Raw genomic sequence first — 22,553 nt, forward strand, 5'->3', positions numbered from 1 at the left:
TCTGACTGAGGGATACAGAGATTGGAACTGTGCACAGTGCTCCGAGTGTGGGTCAATCTTAGGGATACGGAGACTGGAACAGATAACAGTGCTCCGAGTGTGGGTCTAACTGAGGGATACGGAGACTGGAACTGTGCACGGTGCTCCGAGTGTGGGTCAATCTTAGGGATACGGAGACTGGAACCGATAACAGTGCTCCGAGTGTGGGTCTAACTGAGGGATACGGAGAAAGGAACCATGCACGGTGCTCCGAGTGTGGGTCTAACTGAGGGATACGGAGACTGGAACTGTGCACAGTGCTCTGAGTGTGGGTCTAACTGAGGGATACGGAGACCTGAACTGTACACGGTGCTCCGAGTGTGGGTCTAACTGAGGGGTACGGAGACTGGAACTGTGCACAGTGCTCTGAGTGTGGGTCTAACTGAGGGATACGGAGACTGGAACTGTGCACGATGCTCCGAGAGTGTGTCTGACTGAGGGATACGGAGGCTGGAAGTGTGCACGGTGCTCCGAGTGTGGGTCTGACTGACGGATACTGAGACTGGAACTGTGTACGCTGCTACGAGTGTGGGTCTGACTGAGGGATACGGAGGCTGGAACTGTGCACGGTGCTCCGAGTGTGTGTCTAACTGAGGGATACGGAGACTGGAACTGTGCACGGTGCTCCGAGTGTGAGTCTGACTGAGGGGTACGGAGACTGGAACTGTCCACGGTGCTCCGAGTGTGGGTCTAACTGACGGATACGGAGACAGGAACTGTGCACAGTGCTCCGAGTGTGGGTCTAACTGAGGGATACGGAGACTGAAACTGTGCACGGTGCTCCGAATGTGGGTATAAATGAGGGATACAGAGACTGGAACTGTGCACGGTGCTCCGAGTGTGGGTCTGACTGAGGGATACGGAGACTGGAACTGTGCACGGTGCTCCGAGTGTGTGTCTAACTGAGGGATACAGAAACTGGAACTGTGCACAGTGCTCCGAGTGTGGGTCTAACTGAGGGATACGGAGACTGAAACTGTGCACGGTGCTCCATGTGTGGGTTTAACTGAGGGATACGGAGACTGGAACTGTGCACGGTGCTCCGAGTGTGGGTCTGACTGAGGGATACGGAGTCTGAAACTGTAAATGGTGCTCCGAGTGTGGGTCTAACTGAGGGATACGGAGACTGGAACTGTGCACGGTGCTCCGAGTGTGGGTCTGACTGAGCGATATGGAGACTGGAACTGTGCACGGTGCTCCGAGTGTGTATCTAGCTGAGGGATACAGAGACTGGAACTGTGCACAGTGCTCCGAGTGTGGGTCTAAATGAGGGATACGGAGACTGGAACTGTGCACGGTGCTCCGAGTGTGGGTCTAACTGAGGGATACGGAGACTGGAACTGTGCACGGTGCTCCGAGTGTGGGTCTGACTGAGGGATACGGAGACTGAAACTGTACATGGTGCTCCGAGTGTGGGTCTAACTGAGGGATACTGAGACTGTAAGTGTGCACGGTGCTCCGAGTGTGGGACTGACTGAGGGATACGGAGACTGGAACTGTGCACGGTGCTCCGAGTGTGGGTCTAACTGAGGGATAGAGAGACTGGAACTGTGCTCGGTGCTCCGAGTGTGGGTCTAACTGAGGGATACGGAGACTGTAAGTGTGCACGGTGCTCCGAGTGTGGGTCTAACTGAGGGATACAGAGACTGGAACTGTGCACGGTGCTCCGAGTGTGGGTCTAACTGAGGGATACAGAGACTGGAACTGTGCATGGTGCTCCGAGTGTGGGTCTAACTGAGGGATACAGAGACTGGAACTGTGCACGGTGCTCCGACTGTGGGTCTGACTGAGGGATACTGAGACTGGAACTGTGCACAGTGCTCCGAGTGTGGGTCTGACTGAGGGATACGGAGAAAGGAACCGTTCACGGTGCTCCGAGTGTGGGTCTAACTGAGGGATACGGAGACTGGATCTGTGCACAGTGCTCTGAGTGTGGGTCTAACTGAGGGATACGGAGACTGGAAATGTACACGGTGCTCCGAGTGTGGGTCTAACTGAGGGATACGGAGACTGGAACTGTGCACAGTGCTCTGAGTGTGGGTCTAACTGAGGGATACGGAGACTGGATCTGTGCACGATGCACCGAGAGTGGGTCTGACTGAGGGATACGGAGGCTGGAACTGTGCACGGTGCTCCGAGTGTGGGTCTGACTGAGGGATACGGAGACTGGAACTGTGCACGGTGCTCCGAGTGTGGGTCTTACTAAGGGATACGGAGGCTAGAACTGTGCACGGTGCTCCGAGTGTGGGACTGACTGAGGGATACGGAGGCTGGAACTGTGCATGGCGCTCCGAGTGTGTGTCTAACTCAGGAATACGGAGACTGGAACTGTGCACAGTTCTCCGAGTGTGGGTCTGACTGAGGGGTACGGAGACTGGAACTGTACACGGTGCTCCGAGTGTGGGTCTGACTGAGGGATACAGAGACTGGAACTGTGCACGGTGCTCCGAGTGTGGGTCTAACTGAGGGATACGGAGACTGGAACTGTGCACGGTGCTCCGAGTGTGGGTCTGACTGAGGGATACGGAGACTGAAACTGTACATGGTGCTCTGAGTGTGGGTCTAACTGAGGGATACTGAGACTGGAACTGTGCATGATGCTCCGAGTGTGGGACTGACTGAGCGATACGGAGACCGGAACTGTGCACGGTGCTCCGAGTGTGGGTCTAACTGAGGGATAGAGAGACTGGAACTGTGCACGGTGCTCCGAGTGTGGGTCTAACTGAGGAATACGGAGACTGGAACTGTGCACGGTGCTCCGAGTGTGGGTCTAACTGAGGGATACGGAGACTGGAACTGTGCACGGTGCTCTGAGTGTGGGTCTAACTGAGGGATAGAGAGACTGGAACTGTGCACAGTGCTCCGAGTGTGGGTCTAACTGAGGAATACGGAGACTGGAACTGTGCACGGTGCTCCGAGTGTGGGTCTAACTGAGGGATGGAGACTGGAACTGTGCACGGTGCTCCGAGTGTGGGTCTAACTGAGGGATAGAGAGACTGGAACTGTGTACGGTGCTCCGAGTGTAGGTCTAACTGAGGGATAGAGAGACTGGAACTGTGCTCGGTGCTCCGAGTGTGGGTCTAACTGAGGGATACGGAGACTGGAACTGTGCACGGTGCTCCAAGTGTGGGTCCAACTGAGGGATACGGAGACAGGAACTGTGCACGGTGCTCCGATTGTGGGTCTAACTGAGGGATACAGAGATTGGAACTGTGCTCAGTGCTCCGAGTTGAGGTCTGACTGAGGGATACAGAGACTGGAACTGTGCACAGTGCTCCGAGTGTGGGTCTAACTGAGGGATACGGAGACTGGAACTGTGCACGGTGCTCCGAGTTGAGGTCTGACTGAGGGATACAGAGATTGGAACTGTGCACAGTGCTCCGAGTGTGGGTCAATCTTAGGGATACGGAGACTGGAACAGATAACAGTGCTCCGAGTGTGGGTCTAACTGAGGGATACGGAGACTGGAACTGTGCACGGTGCTCCGAGTGTGGGTCAATCTTAGGGATACGGAGACTGGAACCGATAACAGTGCTCCGAGTGTGGGTCTAACTGAGGGATATGGAGACTGTAACTGTGCTCGGTGCTCCGAGTGTGGGTCTAACTGAGGGATACGGAGAAAGGAACCATGCACGGTGCTCCGAGTGTGGGTCTAACTGAGGGATACGGAGACTGGAACTGTGCACAGTGCTCTGAGTGTGGGTGTAACTGAGGGATACGGAGACCTGAACTGTACACGGTGCTCCGAGTGTGGGTCTAACTGAGGGGTACGGAGACTGGAACTGTGCACAGTGCTCTGAGTGTGGGTCTAACTGAGGGATACGGAGACTGGAACTGTGCACGGTGCTCCGAATGTGGGTATAAATGAGGGATACGGAGACTGGAACTGTGCACGATGCACCGAGAGTGTGTCTGACTGAGGGATACGGAGGCTGGAAGTGTGCACGGTGCTCCGAGTGTGGGTCTGACTGACGGATACTGAGACTGGAACTGTGTACGCTGCTACGAGTGTGGGTCTGACTGAGGGATACGGAGGCTGGAACTGTGCACGGTGCTCCGAGTGTGGGACTGACTGAGGGATACGGAGGCTGGAACTGTGCACGGTGCTCCGAGTGTGTGTCTAACTGAGGGATACGGAGACTGGAACTGTGCACGGTGCTCCGAATGTGGGTCTGACTGAGGGATACGGAGACTGGAACTGTGCACGGTGCTCCGAGTGTGAGTCTGACTGAGGGGTACGGAGACTGGAACTGTGCACAGTACTCCGAGTGTGGGTCTAACTGACGGATACGGAGACAGGAACTGTGCACAGTGCTCCGAGTGTGGCTCTAACTGAGGGATACGGAGACTGAAACTGTGCACGGTGCTACGAATGTGGGTATAAATGAGGGATACGGAGACTGGAACTGTGCACGGTGCTCCGAGTGTGGGTCTGACTGAGGGATACGGTACTGGAACTGTGCACGGTGCTCCGAGTGTGTGTCTAACTGAGGGATACAGAAACTGGAACTGTGCATGGTGCTCCGAGTGTGGGTCTAACTGAGGGATACAGAGACTGGAACTGTGCACGGTGCTCCGACTGTGGGTCTGACTGAGGGATACTGAGACTGGAACTGTGCACAGTGCTCCGAGTGTGGGTCTGACTGAGGGATACGGAGAAAGGAACCGTTCACGGTGCTCCGAGTGTGGGTCTAACTGAGGGATACGGAGACTGGATCTGTGCACAGTGCTCTGAGTGTGGGTCTAACTGAGGGATACGGAGACTGGAAATGTACACGGTGCTCCGAGTGTGGGTCTAACTGAGGGATACGGAGACTGGAACTGTGCACAGTGCTCTGAGTGTGGGTCTAACTGAGGGATACGGAGACTGGATCTGTGCACGATGCACCGAGAGTGGGTCTGACTGAGGGATACGGAGGCTGGAACTGTGCACGGTGCTCCGAGTGTGGGTCTGACTGAGGGATACGGAGACTGGAACTGTGCACGGTGCTCCGAGTGTGGGTCTGACTAAGGGATACGGAGGCTAGAACTGTGCACGGTGCTCCGAGTGTGGGACTGACTGAGGGATACGGAGGCTGGAACTGTGCACGGCGCTCCGAGTGTGTGTCTAACTCAGGAATACGGAGACTGGAACTGTGCACAGTTCTCCGAGTGTGGGTCTGACTGAGGGGTACGGAGACTGGAACTGTACACGGTGCTCCGAGTGTGGGTCTGACTGAGGGATACGGAGACTGTAAGTGTGCACGGTGCTCCGAGTGTGGGTCTAACTGTGGGATACGGAGACTGGAACTGTGCACGGTGCTCCGAGTATGGGTCTGACTGAGGGATACAGAGACTGGAACTGTGCACGGTGCTCCGAGTGTGGGTCTGACTGAGGGATACGGAGAAAGGAACTGTGCACGGTGCTCCGAGTGTGGGTCTAACTGAGGTATACGGAGACTGGAACTGTGCACAGTGCTCTGAGTGTGGGTCTAACTGAGGGATACGGAGACTGGAACTGTGCACGATGCACCGAGTGTGGGTCTGACTGAAGGATACGGAGACTGGAACTGTGCACGGTGCTCCGAGTGTGGGACTGACTGAGGGATACGGAGGCTGGAACTGTGCACGGTGCTCCGAGTGTGGGTCTAACTGAGGGCTACGGAGACTGGAACTGTGCACGGTGCTCCGAGTGTGGGTCTGACTGAGCGATACGGAGACTGGAACTGTGCACGGTGCTCCGAGTGTGTGTCTAGCTGAGGGATACAGAGACTGGAACTGTGCACAGTGCTCCGAGTGTGGGTCTAACTGAGGGATACAGAGACTGGAACTGTGCACGGTGCTCCGAGTGTGGGTCTAACTGAGGGATACGGAGACTGGAACTGTGCACGGTGCTCCGAGTGTGGGTCTGACTGAGGGATACGGAGACTGAAACTGTACATGGTGCTCTGAGTGTGGGTCTAACTGAGGGATACTGAGACTGGAACTGTGCATGATGCTCCGAGTGTGGGACTGACTGAGGGATACGGAGACCGGAACTGTGCACGGTGCTCCGAGTGTGGGTCTAACTGAGGGATAGAGAGACTGGAACTGTGCACGGTGCTCCGAGTGTGGGTCTAACTGAGGAATACGGAGACTGGAACTGTGCACGGTGCTCCGAGTGTGGGTCTAACTGAGGGATACGGAGACTGGAACTATGCACGGTGCTCTGAGTGTGGGTCTAACTGAGGGATAGAGAGACTGGAACTGTGCACAGTGCTCCGAGTGTGGGTCTAACTGAGGAATACGGAGACTGGAACTGTGCACGGTGCTCCGAGTGTGGGTCTAATTGAGGGATACGGAGACTGGAACTGTGCACGGTGCTCCGAGTGTGGGTCTAACTGAGGGATGGAGACTGGAACTGTGCACGGTGCTCCGAGTGTGGGTCTAACTGAGGGATACGGAGACTGGAACTGTGCACGGTGCTCCGAATGTGGGTCTAACTGAGGGATAGAGAGACTGGAACTGTGTACGGTGCTCCGAGTGTAGGTCTAACTGAGGGATAGAGAGACTGGAACTGTGCTCGGTGCTCCGAGTGTGGGTCTAACTGAGGGATACGGAGACTGGAACTGTGCACGGTGCTCTGAGTGTGGGTCTAACTGAGGGATAGAGAGACTGGAACTGTGCACAGTGCTCCGAGTGTGGGTCTAACTGAGGAATACGGAGACTGGAACTGTGCACGGTGCTCCGAGTGTGGGTCTAATTGAGGGATACGGAGACTGGAACTGTGCACGGTGCTCCGAGTGTGGGTCTAACTGAGGGATGGAGACTGGAACTGTGCACGGTGCTCCGAGTGTGGGTCTAACTGAGGGATACGGAGACTGGAACTGTGCACGGTGCTCCGAATGTGGGTCTAACTGAGGGATAGAGAGACTGGAACTGTGTACGGTGCTCCGAGTGTAGGTCTAACTGAGGGATACGGAGACTGGAACTGTGCACGGTGCTCCAAGTGTGGGTCCAACTGAGGGATACGGAGACAGGAACTGTGCACGGTGCTCCGATTGTGGGTCTAACTGAGGGATACAGAGATTGGAACTGTGCTCAGTGCTCCGAGTTGAGGTCTGACTGAGGGATACAGAGACTGGAACTGTGCACAGTGCTCCGAGTGTGGGTCTAACTGAGGGATACGGAGACTGGAACTGTGCACGGTGCTCCGAGTTGAGGTCTGACTGAGGGATACAGAGATTGGAACTGTGCACAGTGCTCCGAGTGTGGGTCAATCTTAGGGATACGGAGACTGGAACAGATAACAGTGCTCCGAGTGTGGGTCTAACTGAGGGATACGGAGACTGGAACTGTGCACGGTGCTCCAAGTGTGGGTCTAACTGAGGGATACGGAGACTGTAACTGTGCACGGTGCTCCGATTGTGGGTCTGACTGAGCGATACGGAGACTGGAACGGTGCACGGTGCTCCGAGTGTGGGTCTAACTGAGGGATACGGAGACTGGAACTGTGCACGGTGCTCCGAGTGTGGGTCTAACTGAGGGATACGGAGACTGGAACTGTGCACGGTGCTCCGAGTGTGGGTCTAACTGAGGGATACGGAGACCTGAACTGTACACGGTGCTCCGAGTGTGGGTCTAACTGAGGGGTACGGAGACTGGAACTGTGCACAGTGCTCTGAGTGTGGGTCTAACTGAGGGATACGGAGACTGGAACTGTGCACGATGCACCGAGAGTGTGTCTGACTGAGGGATACGGAGGCTGGAAGTGTGCACGGTGCTCCGAGTGTGGGTCTGACTGAGGGATACGGAGGCTGGAACTGTGCACGGTGCTCCGAGTGTGGGACTGACTGAGGGATACGGAGGCTGGAACTGTGCACGGTGCTCCGAGTGTGTGTCTAACTGAGGGATACGGAGACTGGAACTGTGCACGGTGCTCCGAGTGTGAGTCTGACTGAGGGGTACGGAGACTGGAACTGTCCACGGTGCTCCGAGTGTGGGTCTAACTGACGGATACGGAGACAGGAACTGTGCACAGTGCTCCGAGTGTGGCTCTAACTGAGGGATACGGAGACTGAAACTGTGCACGGTGCTCCGAATGAGGGTATAAATGAGGGATACGGAGACTGGAACTGTGCACGGTGCTCCGAGTGTGGGTCTGACTGAGGGATACGGTACTGGAACTGTGCACGGTGCTCCGAGTGTGTGTCTAACTGAGGGATACTGAGACTGTAAGTGTGCACAGTGCTCCGAGTGTGGGTCTAACTGAGGGATGCGGAGACTGAAACTGTGCACGGTGCTCCATGTGTGGGTCTAACTGAGGGATACGGAGACTGGAACTGTGCACGGTGCTCCGAGTGTGGGTCTGACTGAGGGATACGGAGTCTGAAACTGTACATGGTGCTCCGAGTGTGGGTCTAACTGAGGGATACGGAGACTGGAACTGTGCACGGTGCTCCGAGTGTGGGTCTGACTGAGCGATATGGAGACTGGAACTGTGCACGGTGCTCCGAGTGTGTATCTAGCTGAGGGATACAGAGACTGGAACTGTGCACAGTGCTCCGAGTGTGGGTCTAAATGAGGGATACGGAGACTGGAACTGTGCACGGTGCTCCGAGTGTGGGTCTAACTGAGGGATACGGAGACTGGAACTGTGCACGGTGCTCCGAGTGTGGGTCTGACTGAGGGATACGGAGACTGAAACTGTACATGGTGCTCCGAGTGTGGGTCTAACTGAGGGATACTGAGACTGTAAGTGTGCACGGTGCTCCGAGTGTGGGACTGACTGAGGGATACGGAGACTGGAACTGTGCACGGTGCTCCGAGTGTGGGTCTAACTGAGGGATAGAGAGACTGGAACTGTGCTCGGTGCTCCGAGTGTGGGTCTAACTGAGGGATACGGAGACTGTAAGTGTGCACGGTGCTCCGAGTGTGGGTCTAACTGAGGGATACAGAGACTGGAACTGTGCACGGTGCTCCGAGTGTGGGTCTAACTGAGGGATACAGAGACTGGAACTGTGCATGGTGCTCCGAGTGTGGGTCTAACTGAGGGATACAGAGACTGGAACTGTGCACGGTGCTCCGACTGTGGGTCTGACTGAGGGATACTGAGACTGGAACTGTGCACAGTGCTCCGAGTGTGGGTCTGACTGAGGGATACGGAGAAAGGAACCGTTCACGGTGCTCCGAGTGTGGGTCTAACTGAGGGATACGGAGACTGGATCTGTGCACAGTGCTCTGAGTGTGGGTCTAACTGAGGGATACGGAGACTGGAACTGTGCACGGTGCTCCGAGTGTGGGTCTAACTGAGGGATACGGAGACTGGAACTGTGCACGGTGCTCCGAGTGTGGGTCTAACGGAGGGATACGGAGACTGGAACTGTGCACGCTGCTCCGAGTGTGGGTCTAACTGTGGGATACGGAGACTGGAACTGTGCACGGTGCTCCGAGTATGGGTCTGACTGAGGGATAAAGAGACTGGAACTGTGCACGGTGCTCCGAGTGTGGGTCTGACTGAGGGATACGGAGAAAGGAACCGTGCACGGTACTCCGAGTGTGGGTCTAACTGAGGTATACGGAGACTGGAACTGTGCACAGTGCTCTGAGTGTGGGTCTAACTGAGGGATACGGAGACTGGAACTGTGCACGATGCACCGAGAGTGGGTCTGACTGAGGGATACGGAGACTGGAACTGTGCACGGTGCTCCGAGTGTGGTTCTAACTGAGGGATACGGAGACTGTAAGTGTGCACAGTGCTCCGAGTGTGGGACTGACTGAGGGATACGGAGGCTGGAACTGTGCACGGTGCTCCGAGTGTGGGTCTAACTGAGGGATACGGAGACTGGAACTGTGCACGGTGCTCCGAGTGTGGGTCTGACTGAGGGATACGGAGACTGGAACTGTGCACAGTGCTCTGAGTGTGGGTCTAACTGAGGGATACGGAGACTGGAACTGTGCACGGTGCTCCAAGTGTGGGTCTAACTGAGGGATACGGAGACTGTAACTGTGCACGGTGCTCCGATTGTGGGTCTGACTGAGCGATACGGAGACTGGAACTGTGCACGGTGCTCCGAGTGTGGGTCTAACTGAGGGATACGGAGACTGGAACTGTGCACGGTGCTCCGAGTGTGGGTCTAACTGAGGGATACGGAGACTGGAACTGTGCACGGTGCTCCAAGTGTGGGTCTAACTGAGGGATACGGAGACTGTAGCTGTGCACGGTGCTCCGATTGTGGGTCTGACTGAGCGATACGGAGACTGGAACTGTGCACGGTGCTCCGAGTGTGGGTCTAACTGAGGGATACGGAGACTGGAACTGTGCACGGTGCTCCGAGTGTGGGTCTAACTGAGGGATACGGAGACTGGAACTGTGCACGGTGCTCCGAGTGTGGGTCTAACTGAGGGATACGGAGACTGGAACTGTGCACGGTGCTCCGAGTGTGGGTCTAACTGAGGGATAGGAGACTGGAACTGTGCACAGTGCTCCGAGTGTGGGTCTAACTGAGGGATAGAGAGACTGGAACTGTGCACGGTGCTCCGAGTGTGGATCTAACTGAGGGATGGAGACTGAAACTGTGCACGGTGCTCCGAGTGTGGATCTAACTGAGGGATGGAGACTGGAACTGTGCACGGTGCTCCGAGTGTGGGTCTAACTGAGGGATACGGAGACTGGAACTGTGCACGGTGCTCCGAGTGTGGGTCTGACTGAGGGATACGGAGACTGAAACTGTGCACGGTGCTCCGAGTGTGGGTCTAACTGAGGGATACTGATATTGGAACTGTGCATGATGCTCCGAGTGTGGGTCTAACTGAGGGATACGGAGACTGGAACTGTGCACGGTGCTCCGAGTGTGGGTCTGACTGAGGGATACGGAGACTGTAAGTGTGCACGGTGCTCCGAGTGTGGGTCTGACTGAGGGATACAGAGACTGGAACTGTGCACGGTGCTCCGAGTGTGGGTCTAACTGTGGGATACGGAGACTGGAACTGTGCACGGTGCTCCGAGTGTGGGTCTGACTGAGGGATACGGAGACTGGAACTGTGCACGGTGCTCCGAGTGTGGGTCTAACTGAGGGATACGGAGACTGGAACTGTGCACGGTGCTCCGAGTGTGGGTCTAACTGAGGTATACGGAGACTGGAACTGTGCACAGTGCTCCGAGTGTGGGTCTAACTGAGGGATAGAGAGACTGGAACTGTGCACGGTGCTCCGAGTGTGGATCTAACTGAGGGATGGAGACTGAAACTGTGCACGGTGCTCCGAGTGTGGATCTAACTGAGGGATGGAGACTGGAACTGTGCACGGTGCTCCGAGTGTGGGTCTAACTGAGGGATACGGAGACTGGAACTGTGCACGGTGCTCCGAGTGTGGGTCTGACTGAGGGATACGGAGACTGAAACTGTGCACGGTGCTCCGAGTGTGGGTCTAACTGAGGGATACTGAGACTGGAACTGTGCATGATGCTCCGAGTGTGGGTCTAACTGAGGGATACGGAGACTGGAACTGTGCACGGTGCTCCGAGTGTGGGTCTGACTGAGGGATACGGAGACTGTAAGTGTGCACGGTGCTCCGAGTGTGGGTCTGACTGAGGGATACGGAGACTGGAACTGTGCACGGTGCTCCGAGTGTGGGTCTAACTGTGGGATACGGAGACTGGAACTGTGCACGGTGCTCCGAGTGTGGGTCTGACTGAGGGATACAGAGACTGGAACTGTGCACGGTGCTCCGAGTGTGGGTCTGACTGAGGGATACGGAGAAAGGAACCGTGCACGGTGCTCCGAGTGTGGGTCTAACTGAGGTATACGGAGACTGGAACTGTGCACAGTGCTCTGAGTGTGGGTCTAACTGAGGGATACGGAGACTGGAACTGTGCACGATGCACCGAGAGTGGGTCTGACTGAGGGATAGGGAGACTGGAACTGTGCACGGTGCTCCGAGTGTGGGACTGACTGAGGGATACGGAGGCTGGAACTGTGCACGGTGCTCCGAGTGTGGGTCTAACTGAGGGATACAGAGACTGGAACTGTGCATAGTGCTCCGAGTGTGGGTCTAACTGAGGGATACGGAGACTGAAACTGTGCACGGTGCTCCGAGTGTGGGTCTAACGGAGGGATACGGAGACTGGAACTGTGCACGGTGCTCCGAGTGTAGGTCTGACTGAGGGATACGGAGACTGGAACTGTGCACGGTGCTCCGAGTGTGGGTCTAACTGAGGGATACGGAGACTGTAAGTGTGCACGGTGCTCCGAGTGTGGGTCTAACTGTGGGATACGGAGACTGGAACTGTGCACGGTGCTCCGAGTGTGGGTCTAACTGAGGGATACGGAGACTGTAAGTGTGCACGGTGCTCCGAGTGTGGGTCTAACTGTGGGATACGGAGACTGGAACTGTGCACGGTGCTCCGAGTGTGGGTCTAACTGTGGGATACGGAGACTGGAACTGTGCACGGTGCTCCGAGTGTGGGTCTGACTGAGGGATACAGAGACTGGAACTTTGCACAGTGCTCCGAGTGTGGGTCTGACTGAGGGATACGGAGACTGGAACTGTGCACGGTGCTCCGAGTGTGGGTCTGACTGAGGGATACGGAGAAAGGAACCGTGCACGGTGCTCCGAGTGTGGGTCTAACTGAGGTATACGGAGACTGGAACTGTGCACAGTGCTCTGAGTGTGGGTCTAACTGAGGGATACGGAGACTGGAACTGTGCACGATGCACCGAGAGTGGGTCTGACTGAGGGATAGGGAGACTGGAACTGTGCACGGTGCTCCGCGTGTGGGACTGACTGAGGGATACGGAGGCTGGAACTGTGCACGGTGCTCCGAGTGTGGGTCTAACTGAGGGATACAGAGACTGGAACTGTGCACGGTGCTCCGAGTGTGTGTCTAGCTGAGGGATACAGAGACTGGAACTGTGCATAGTGCTCCGAGTGTGGGTCTAACTGAGGGATACGGAGACTGGAACTGTGCACGGTGCTCCGAGTGTGGGTCTAACTGAGGGATACGGAGACTGGAACTGTGCACGGTGCTCCGAGTGTGGGTCTGACTGAGGGATACGGAGACTGGAACTGTGCACGGTGCTCCGAGTGTGGGTCTAACTGAGGGATACGGAGGCTGGAACTGTGCACGGTGCTCCGAGTGTGGGTCTAACTGAGGGATACAGAGACTGGAACTGTGCACGGTGCTCCGAGTGTGTGTCTAGCTGAGGGATACAGAGACTGGAACTGTGCATAGTGCTCCGAGTGTGGGTCTAACTGAGGGATACGGAGACTGGAACTGTGCACGGTGCTCCGAGTGTGGGTCTAACTGAGGGATACGGAGACTGGAACTGTGCACGGTGCTCCGAGTGTGGGTCTGACTGAGGGATACGGAGACTGGAACTGTGCACGGTGCTCCGAGTGTGGGTCTAACTGAGGGATACGGAGACTGGAACTGTGCACGGTGCTCCGAGTGTGGGTCTAACTGAGGGATAGAGAGACTGGAACTGTGCACGGTGCTCCGAGTGTGGGTCTAACTGAGGGATACGGAGACTGGAACTGTGCACGGTGCTCCGAGTGTGGGTCTAACTGAGGGATACGGAGACTGGAACTGTGCACGGTGCTCCGAGTGTGGGTCTAACTGAGGGATACGGAGACTGTAAGTGTGCACGCTGCTCCGAGTGTGGGTCTAACTGTGGGATACGGAGACTGGAACTGTGCACGGTGCTCCGAGTATGGGTCTGACTGAGGGATACAGAGACTGGAACTGTGCACGGTGCTCCGAGTGTGGGTCTGACTGAGGGATACGGAGACTGGAACTGTGCACAGTGCTCTGAGTGTGGGTCTAACTGAGGGATACGGAGACTGGAACTGTGCACGGTGCTCCGAGTGTGTGTCTGACTGAGGGATACGGAGAAAGGAACCGTGCACAGTGCTCCGAGTGTGGGTCTAACTGAGGTATACGGAGACTGGAACTGTGCACAGTGCTCTGAGTGTGGGTCTAACTGAGGGATACGGAGACTGGAACTGTGCACGATGCACCGAGAGTGGGTCTGACTGAGGGATACGGAGACTGGAACTGTGCACGGTGCTCCGAGTGTGGGACTGACTGAGGTATACGGAGACTGGAACTGTGCACAGTGCTCTGAGTGTGGGTCTAACTGAGGGATACGGAGACTGGAACTGTGCACGATGCACCGAGAGTGGGTCTGACTGAGGGATACGGAGACTGTAACTGTGCACGGTGCTCCGAGTGTGGGTCTGACTGAGGGATACGGAGACTGGAACTGTGCACAGTGCTCTGAGTGTGGGTCTAACTGAGGGATACGGAGACTGGAACTGTGCACGGTGCTCCGAGTGTGGGTCTAACTGAGGGATACGGAGACTGTAAGTGTGCACGCTGCTCCGAGTGTGGGTCTAACTGAGGGATATTGAGACTGGAACTGTGCATGATGCTCCGAGTGTGGGTCTAACTGAGGGATACGGAGACTGGAACTGTGCACGGTGCTCCAAGTGTGGGTCTAACTGAGGGATACGGAGACTGTAACTGTGCACGGTGCTCCGAGTGTGGGTCTAACTGAGGGATACGGAGACTGTAACTGTGCACGGTGCTCCGAGTGTGGGTCTAACTGAGGGATACGGAGACTGTAACTGTGCACGGTGCTCCGAGTGTGGGTCTAACTGAGGGATGGGAAACTGGAACTGCGCACGGTGCTCCGAGTGTGGGTCTGACTGAGCGATACGGAGACTGGAACTGTGCACGGTGCTCCGAGTGTGGGTCTAACTGAGGGATACAGAGACTGGAACTGTGCACGGTGCTCCGAGTGTGTGTCTAGCTGAGGGATACAGAGACTGGAACTGTGCATAGTGCTCCGAGTGTGGGTCTAACTGAGGGATACGGAGACTGGAACTGTGCACGGTGCTCCGAGTGTGGGTCTAACTGAGGGATACGGAGACTGGAACTGTGCACGGTGCTCCGAGTGTGGGTCTGACTGAGGGATACGGAGACTGGAACTGTGCACGGTGCTCCGAGTGTGGGTCTAACTGAGGGATACGGAGGCTGGAACTGTGCACGGTGCTCCGAGTGTGGGTCTAACTGAGGGATACAGAGACTGGAACTGTGCACGGTGCTCCGAGTGTGTGTCTAGCTGAGGGATACAGAGACTGGAACTGTGCATAGTGCTCCGAGTGTGGGTCTAACTGAGGGATACGGAGACTGGAACTGTGCACGGTGCTCCGAGTGTGGGTCTAACTGAGGGATACGGAGACTGGAACTGTGCACGGTGCTCCGAGTGTGGGTCTGACTGAGGGATACGGAGACTGGAACTGTGCACGGTGCTCCGAGTGTGGGTCTAACTGAGGGATACGGAGACTGGAACTGTGCACGGTGCTCCGAGTGTGGGTCTAACTGAGGGATAGAGAGACTGGAACTGTGCACGGTGCTCCGAGTGTGGGTCTAACTGAGGGATACGGAGACTGGAACTGTGCACGGTGCTCCGAGTGTGGGTCTAACTGAGGGATACGGAGACTGGAACTGTGCACGGTGCTCCGAGTGTGGGTCTAACTGAGGGATACGGAGACTGTAAGTGTGCACGCTGCTCCGAGTGTGGGTCTAACTGTGGGATACGGAGACTGGAACTGTGCACGGTGCTCCGAGTATGGGTCTGACTGAGGGATACAGAGACTGGAACTGTGCACGGTGCTCCGAGTGTGGGTCTGACTGAGGGATACGGAGACTGGAACTGTGCACAGTGCTCTGAGTGTGGGTCTAACTGAGGGATACGGAGACTGGAACTGTGCACGGTGCTCCGAGTGTGTGTCTGACTGAGGGATACGGAGAAAGGAACCGTGCACAGTGCTCCGAGTGTGGGTCTAACTGAGGTATACGGAGACTGGAACTGTGCACAGTGCTCTGAGTGTGGGTCTAACTGAGGGATACGGAGACTGGAACTGTGCACGATGCACCGAGAGTGGGTCTGACTGAGGGATACGGAGACTGGAACTGTGCACGGTGCTCCGAGTGTGGGACTGACTGAGGTATACGGAGACTGGAACTGTGCACAGTGCTCTGAGTGTGGGTCTAACTGAGGGATACGGAGACTGGAACTGTGCACGATGCACCGAGAGTGGGTCTGACTGAGGGATACGGAGACTGTAACTGTGCACGGTGCTCCGAGTGTGGGTCTAACTGAGGGATGGGAAACTGGAACTGCGCACGGTGCTCCGAGTGTGGGTCTGACTGAGCGATACGGAGACTGGAACTGTGCACGGTGCTCCGAGTGTGGGTCTGACTGAGGGATACGGAGACTGGAACTGTGCACAGTGCTCTGAGTGTGGGTCTAACTGAGGGATACGGAGACTGGAACTGTGCACGGTGCTCCGAGTGTGGGTCTAACTGAGGGATACGGAGACTGGAACTGTGCACGGTGCTCCGAGTGTGGGTCTAAATGAGGGATACGGAGACTGGAACTGTGCACGGTGCTCCGAGTGTGGGTCTAACTGAGGGATACGGAGACTGGAACTGTGCACGGTGCTCCGAGTGTGGGTCTAACTGAGGGATAGGAGACTGGAACTGTGCACAGTGCTCCGAGTGTGGGTCTGACTGAGGGATACAGAGACTGGAACTGTGCTCGGTGCTCCGAGTGTGGATCTGACTGAGGGATACGGAGACTGAAACTGTGCACGGTGCTCCGAGTGTGGGTCTAACTGAGGGATATTGAGACTGGAACTGTGCATGATGCTCCGAGTGTGGGTCTAACTGAGGGATAGAGAGACTGGAACTGTGCACAGTGCTCCGAGTGTGGGTCTAACTGAGGGATAGAGAGACTGGAACTGTGCACGGTGCTCCGAGTGTGGATCTAACTGAGGGATGGAGACTGGAACTGTGCACGGTGCTCCGAGTGTGGGTCTAACTGAGGGATACGGAGACTGGAACTGTGCTCGGTGCTCCGAGTGTGGATCTAACTGAGCGATGGAGACTGGAACTGTGCACGGTGCTCCGAGTGTGGGTCTAACTGAGGGATACGGAGACTGGAACTGTGCTCGGTGCTCCGAGTGTGGATCTGACTGAGGGATACGGAGACTGAAACTGTGCACGGTGCTCCGAGTGTGGGTCTAACTGAGGGATATTGAGACTGGAACTGTGCATGATGCTCCGAGTGTGGGTCTAACTGAGGGATAGAGAGACTGGAACTGTGCACAGTGCTCCGAGTGTGGGTCTAACTGAGGGATAGAGAGACTGGAACTGTGCACGGTGCTCCGAGTGTGGATCTAACTGAGGGATGGAGACTGGAACTGTGCACGGTGCTCCGAGTGTGGGTCTAACTGAGGGATACGGAGACTGGAACTGTGCTCGGTGCTCCGAGTGTGGGTCTGACTGAGGGATACGGAGACTGAAACTGTGCACGGTGCTCCGAGTGTGGGTCTAACTGAGGGATACTGAGACTGGAACTGTGCATGATGCTCCGAGTGTGGGTCTAACTGAGGGATAGAGAGACTGGAACTGTGCACGGTGCTCCGAGTGTGGATCTAACTGAGGGATGGAGACTGGAACTGTGCACGGTGCTCCGAGTGTGAGTCTAACTGAGGGATACGGAGACTGTAAGTGTGCACGGTGCTCCGAGTGTGGATCTAACTGAGGGATGGAGACTGGAACTGTGCACGGTGCTCCGAGTGTGGGTCTAACTGAGGGATACAGAGACTGGAACTGTGCACGGTGCTCCGAGTGTGGGTCTGACTGTGGGATACAGAGACTGGAACTGTGCACAGTGCTCCGAGTGTGGGTCTGACTGAGGGATACGGAGACTGGAACTGTGCATGATGCTCCGAGTGTGGGTCTAACTGAGGGATAGAGAGACTGGAACTGTGCACGGTGCTCCGAGTGTGGATCTAACTGAGGGATGGAGACTGGAACTGTGCACGGTGCTCCGAGTGTGAGTCTAACTGAGGGATACGGAGACTGTAAGTGTGCACGGTGCTCCGAGTGTGGGTCTAACTGAGGGATACAGAGACTGGAACTGTGCACGGTGCTCCGAGTGTGGGTCTGACTGTGGGATACAGAGACTGGAACTGTGCACAGTGCTCCGAGTGTGGGTCTGAGTGAGGGATACGGAGACTGGAACTGTGCACGATGCACCGAGAGTGGGTCTGAGTGAGGGATACGGAGACTGGAACTGTGCACGGTGCTCCGAGTGTGGGACTGACTGAGGGATACGGAGGCTGGAACTGTGCACGGTGCTCCGAGTGTGGGTCTGACTGAGGGATACGGAGACTGGAACTGTACACGGTGCTCCGAGTGTGGGTCTAACTGAGGAATACGGAGACTGGAACTGTGCACGGTGCTCCGAGTGTGGGTCTGACTGAGGGATAGAGAGACTGGAACTGTGCTCGGTGCTCCGAGTGTGGGTCTAACTGAGGGATACGGAGACTGGAACTGTGCACGGTGCTCCGAGTGTGGGTCTAACTGAGGGATGGGGACTGGAACTGTGCACGGTGCTCCGAGTGTGGGTCTAACTGAGGGATGGGGACTGGAACTGTGCACGGTGCTCCGAGTGTGGGTCTAACTGAGGGATACGGAGACAGGAACTGTGTACGGTGCTCCGAGTGTGGGTCTGACTGAGGGATACGGAGACTGAAACTGTGCGCGGTGCTCCGAGTGTGGGTCTGACTGAGGGGTACGGAGACTGGAACTGTGCATGGTGCTCTGACCATAAATATTTTAATCTCGAATTTTCTGTCCCCCCCTCCACAGGGCGTTTTCAGAAAATGCCAAATGGTTCCCTCGTCATCAGGAACATCAGAATGTCAGACGCGGGGGTCTATCAGTGTGTCGGGAGGATTGCGGAGAGGCATGAAGAGGAATCACTCAATACCAGAGTCATTGTCAATTGTAAGATTTCACCATTTCCAGTCGGAGGGTCAGTGCTGAGGGAGTGGGCACTGTCAGAGGGTCAGTGCTGAGGGAGTGGGCACTGACGGAGGGTCAGTGCTGAGGGAGTGGGCACTGTCGGAGGGTCAGTGCTGAGGGAGTGGGCACTGACGGAGGGTCAGTGCTGAGGGAGTCGGCACTGACGGAGGGTCAGTGCTGAGGGAGTGGGCACTGTCGGAGGGTCAGTGCTGAGGGAGTGGGCACTGTCGGAGGGTCAGTGCTGATGGAGTGGGCACTGTCGGAGGGTCAGTGCTGAGGGAGTGGGCACTGACGGAGGGTCAGTGCTGAGGGAGTGGGCACTGACGGAGGGTCAGTGCTGAGGGAGTGGGCACTGTCGGAGGGTCAGTGCTGAGGGAGTGGGCACTGTCGGAGGGTCAGTGCTGAGGGAGTGGGCACTGTCGGAGGGTCAGTGCTGAGGGAGTGGGCAGTGTCGGAGGGTCAGTGCTGAGGGAGTGGGCACTGTCGGAGGGTCAGTGCTGAGGGAGTGGGCACTGACGGAGGGTCAGTGCTGAGGGAGTGGGCACTGTCGGAGGGTCAGTGCTGAGGGAGTGGGCACTGTCGGAGGGTCAGTGCTGACGGAGTGGGCACTGTCGGAGGGTCAGTGCTGAGGGAGTGGGCAGTGTCGGAGGGTCAGTGCTGAGGGAGTGGGCACTGTCGGAGGGTCAGTGCTGAGGGAGCGCCGCACTGTCGGCAGATCAGTGCTGAGGGAGTGCCGCACTGTCGGAGGGTCAGTGCTGAGGGAGTGGGCACTGTCAGAGGGTCAGTGCTGAGGGAGTGTCGCACTGTTGGAGGGTCAGTGCTGAGGGATTGGGCACTGTCGGAGGGTCAGTGCTGAGGGAGTGGGCACTGTCGGAGGGTCAGTGCTGAGGAAGTGCCGCACTGGCGGAGGGTCAGTGCTGAGGGAGGGGGCACTGTCGGAGGGTCAAGCTGAGGGAGTGGGCACTGTCGGAGGGTCAGTGTTGAGGGAGTGGGCACTGTCGGAGGGTCAGTGCTGAGGAAGTGCCGCACTGGCGGAGGGCCAGTGCTGAGGGAGTGGGCACTGTCAGAGGGTCAGTGCTGAGGGAGTGGGCGCTGTCGGAGGGTCAGTGCTGAGGAGTGAGAGCTGTCGGAGGGTCAGTGGTGAGGGAGTGGGCACTGTCGGAGGCTCAGTGCTGAGGGAGTGGGCACTGTCGGAGGGTCAGTGCTGAGGGAGCGCCGCACTGTCGGAGGGTCAGTGCTGAGGGAGTGGGCACTGTCGGAGGGTCAGTGCTGAGGGAGTGGGCACTGTCGGAGGGTTAGTGCTGAGGGTGTGGGCACTGTCGGAGGGTCAGTGCTGAGAGAGTGGGCACTGTCGGAGAGTAGTGCTGAGGGAGTGTGTGGGTTTGAGTGGGTGTGTGAGTGAGTGAGTGTGTGTGTGTGAGTGTGTGTGTGTGTGTGAGTGTGAGTGGGTGTGAGTGGGCGTGTGTGGGTGTGTGTGTGTGGGTGTGTGTGTGTGTGAGTGGGTGTGTGTGTGAGTGTGTGTGTGTGTGTGTGTGAGTGTGAGTGGGTGTGTGTGTGAGTGTGAGTGTGAGTGGGTGTGTGTGTGAGTGGGTGTGTGTGTGTGTGGGTGTGTGTGTGTGAGTGGGTGTGTGTGTGAGTGTGTGTGTGTGTGTGAGTGGGTGTGAGTGTGTGTGAGTGTGAGTGGGTGTGTGAGAGTGTGTGTGGGTGTGTGAGTGGGTATGTGTGTGTGTGAGAGTGAATGGGTGTGTGAGTGTGAGTGGGTGTGTGTGTGTGTGTGAGTGTGTGTGGGTGTGTGTGAGTGTGAGTGTGTGTGGGTGTGTGTGAGTGTGTGTGGGTGTGTGTGAGTGTGAGTGGGTGTGTGTGTGAGTGTGTGTGAGTGTGAGTGTGTGTGAGTGTGTGTGTGAGTGGGTGTGTGTGTGAGTGTGTGTGTGGGTGTGTGTGTGAGTGTGTGTGAGTGTGTGTGAGTGGGTGTGTGTGTGAGTGTGTGTGGGTGTGTGTGAGTGGGTGTGTGTGAGTGTGTGTGGGTGTGTGTGTGAGTGTGTGTGGGTGTGTGTGTGAGTGTGTGTGGGTGTGAGTGTGTGTGTGAGTGTGAGTGGGTGTGTGTGTGTGAGTGGGTGTGGGTGTGAGTGGGTGTGATGTCTCTCAATACTGTGGAGGGGAGTGGGGTTGCTGTGATGAGTGAGGGCAGGGCTGACCCTCAGAGACTGGAGGACAATGACCAGAGGATACAGCAGGATACGGAGAGGCTGGAGAGCTGCCAGAGAAATGGCAGATGGAGTTTCGTTTGGATGACACCATAGACTCATGCAACATAGAAACAGACCCTTCGGCCCAACCTGTCCATGCTGCCCAGATATCCAAAATTAATCCAATCCCATTTGCCAATATTTGGCCCAAATTTCTGTTCATGTACCGAACCAGATTTAAAAATCCCACCACACCAGCTTACACTCCAACAGTTGGTGGGGCAGGGTCACAGGGTAAACTAGCCCCCTGTCTTACACCCTGACGCGATGTATTGAACAATCCTACATTGCTGTTGCGCCTGTCACCTTTTCGAAGGGGTTGCAGGTTTCCGTTCATGAATATGGAAATCCCTGAACTGCTCTCACCGTCACATTGCTGAGGTAACTTACGGTTTTACGATAAAGATGACACCTCAGCTCCGACAATACATTAACGGTGTGAGGTGAGAGTCTCGGAGAGAGTGGGGTCCGCAAGATGCTGGAGGTCAGAGTCGAGAGGGTGGCGCTGGAAAGGCACAGCAGGTCGGGCAGCATCCGAGGAGCAGGAGAATCCACGTTTCAGGCAAAAGCCCTTTCATCAGGAGTGAGGTTAGAGTCCGTCTGTATCCCGATCTTGAGTCAGACTGGTTCTGTATCCAAAGTAGGAATTGCTGAATGATGACCTGGAGTGAGGGCCTGCAGACTGTCTGCCTGTTGTTAGAGCTGTGCCCAGTGCCCGGTTGATGACGTTGTTGTGCTCAGGATGTTGTTCACTGTTCACCCACCATTCTGTTTCCTTTCTGACAGTGGGCGGCTCTGGGCAGACTGAGGGACACGGTGGAATACCAACTTGGGGGCTCATTCTGATCGGCATGTTGGGAATCACGGTCTTCGCGCTGTTCTGTGGGTGGTGCTTTATCTGCAAACGCAAGGCTCGTGTGAGTATTATCCCCAAATCCCCGAGTAACACCTCCCCCTCTGCACTGTCCCCCCCCCCGCATCAAACACTCCCAGGGACAGGGACAGCACGGGGTCAGATACAGAGTAAAGCTCCCTCTACACTGTCCCCCCATCACACACTCCCAGGGACAGGGACAGCACGGGGTTAGATACAGAGTAAAGCTCCCTCTACACTGTCCCCCCATCACACACTCCCAGGGACAGGGACAGCACGGGGTTAGATACAGAGTAAAGCTCCCTCTACACTGTCCCCCCATCACACACTCCCAGGGACAGGGACAGCACGGGGTCAGATACAGAGTAAAGCTCCCTCTACACTGTCCCCCCATCACACACTCCCAGGGACAGGGACAGCATGGGGTTAGATACAGAGTAAAGCTTCCTCTACACTGTCCCCCCATCAAACACTCCCAGGGACAGGGGCAGCACGGGGTTAGATACAGAGTAAAGCTCCCTCTACACTGTCCCCCCATCAAACACTCCCAGGGACA

General features: G+C 56.4%; 1 protein-coding gene across 5 annotated transcripts in view; it reads left to right on the forward strand.

The window, feature by feature from the left end:
- Positions 1–22,553, forward strand: part of LOC148135253 (uncharacterized) — a 147,697-nt gene that overhangs the window by 123,259 nt on the left and 1,885 nt on the right. For all 5 annotated transcript variants that reach the window (XM_087984987.1, XM_087984991.1, XM_087984988.1 and 2 more), the window contains 2 exons: positions 18,722–18,859; positions 21,910–22,040. In XM_087984987.1, the coding sequence (XP_087841113.1) occupies positions 18,722–18,859; positions 21,910–22,040 (269 nt within the window). The remainder of the gene's footprint in view (positions 1–18,721; positions 18,860–21,909; positions 22,041–22,553) is intronic.

This window comes from Chiloscyllium plagiosum, unplaced genomic scaffold (assembly GCF_037043375.1).
Source record: "Chiloscyllium plagiosum isolate Xiang-an unplaced genomic scaffold, Cpla_swu_hap1 HiC_scaffold_50, whole genome shotgun sequence".
In the NCBI taxonomy this organism is placed as follows: domain Eukaryota; kingdom Metazoa; phylum Chordata; class Chondrichthyes; order Orectolobiformes; family Hemiscylliidae; genus Chiloscyllium; species Chiloscyllium plagiosum.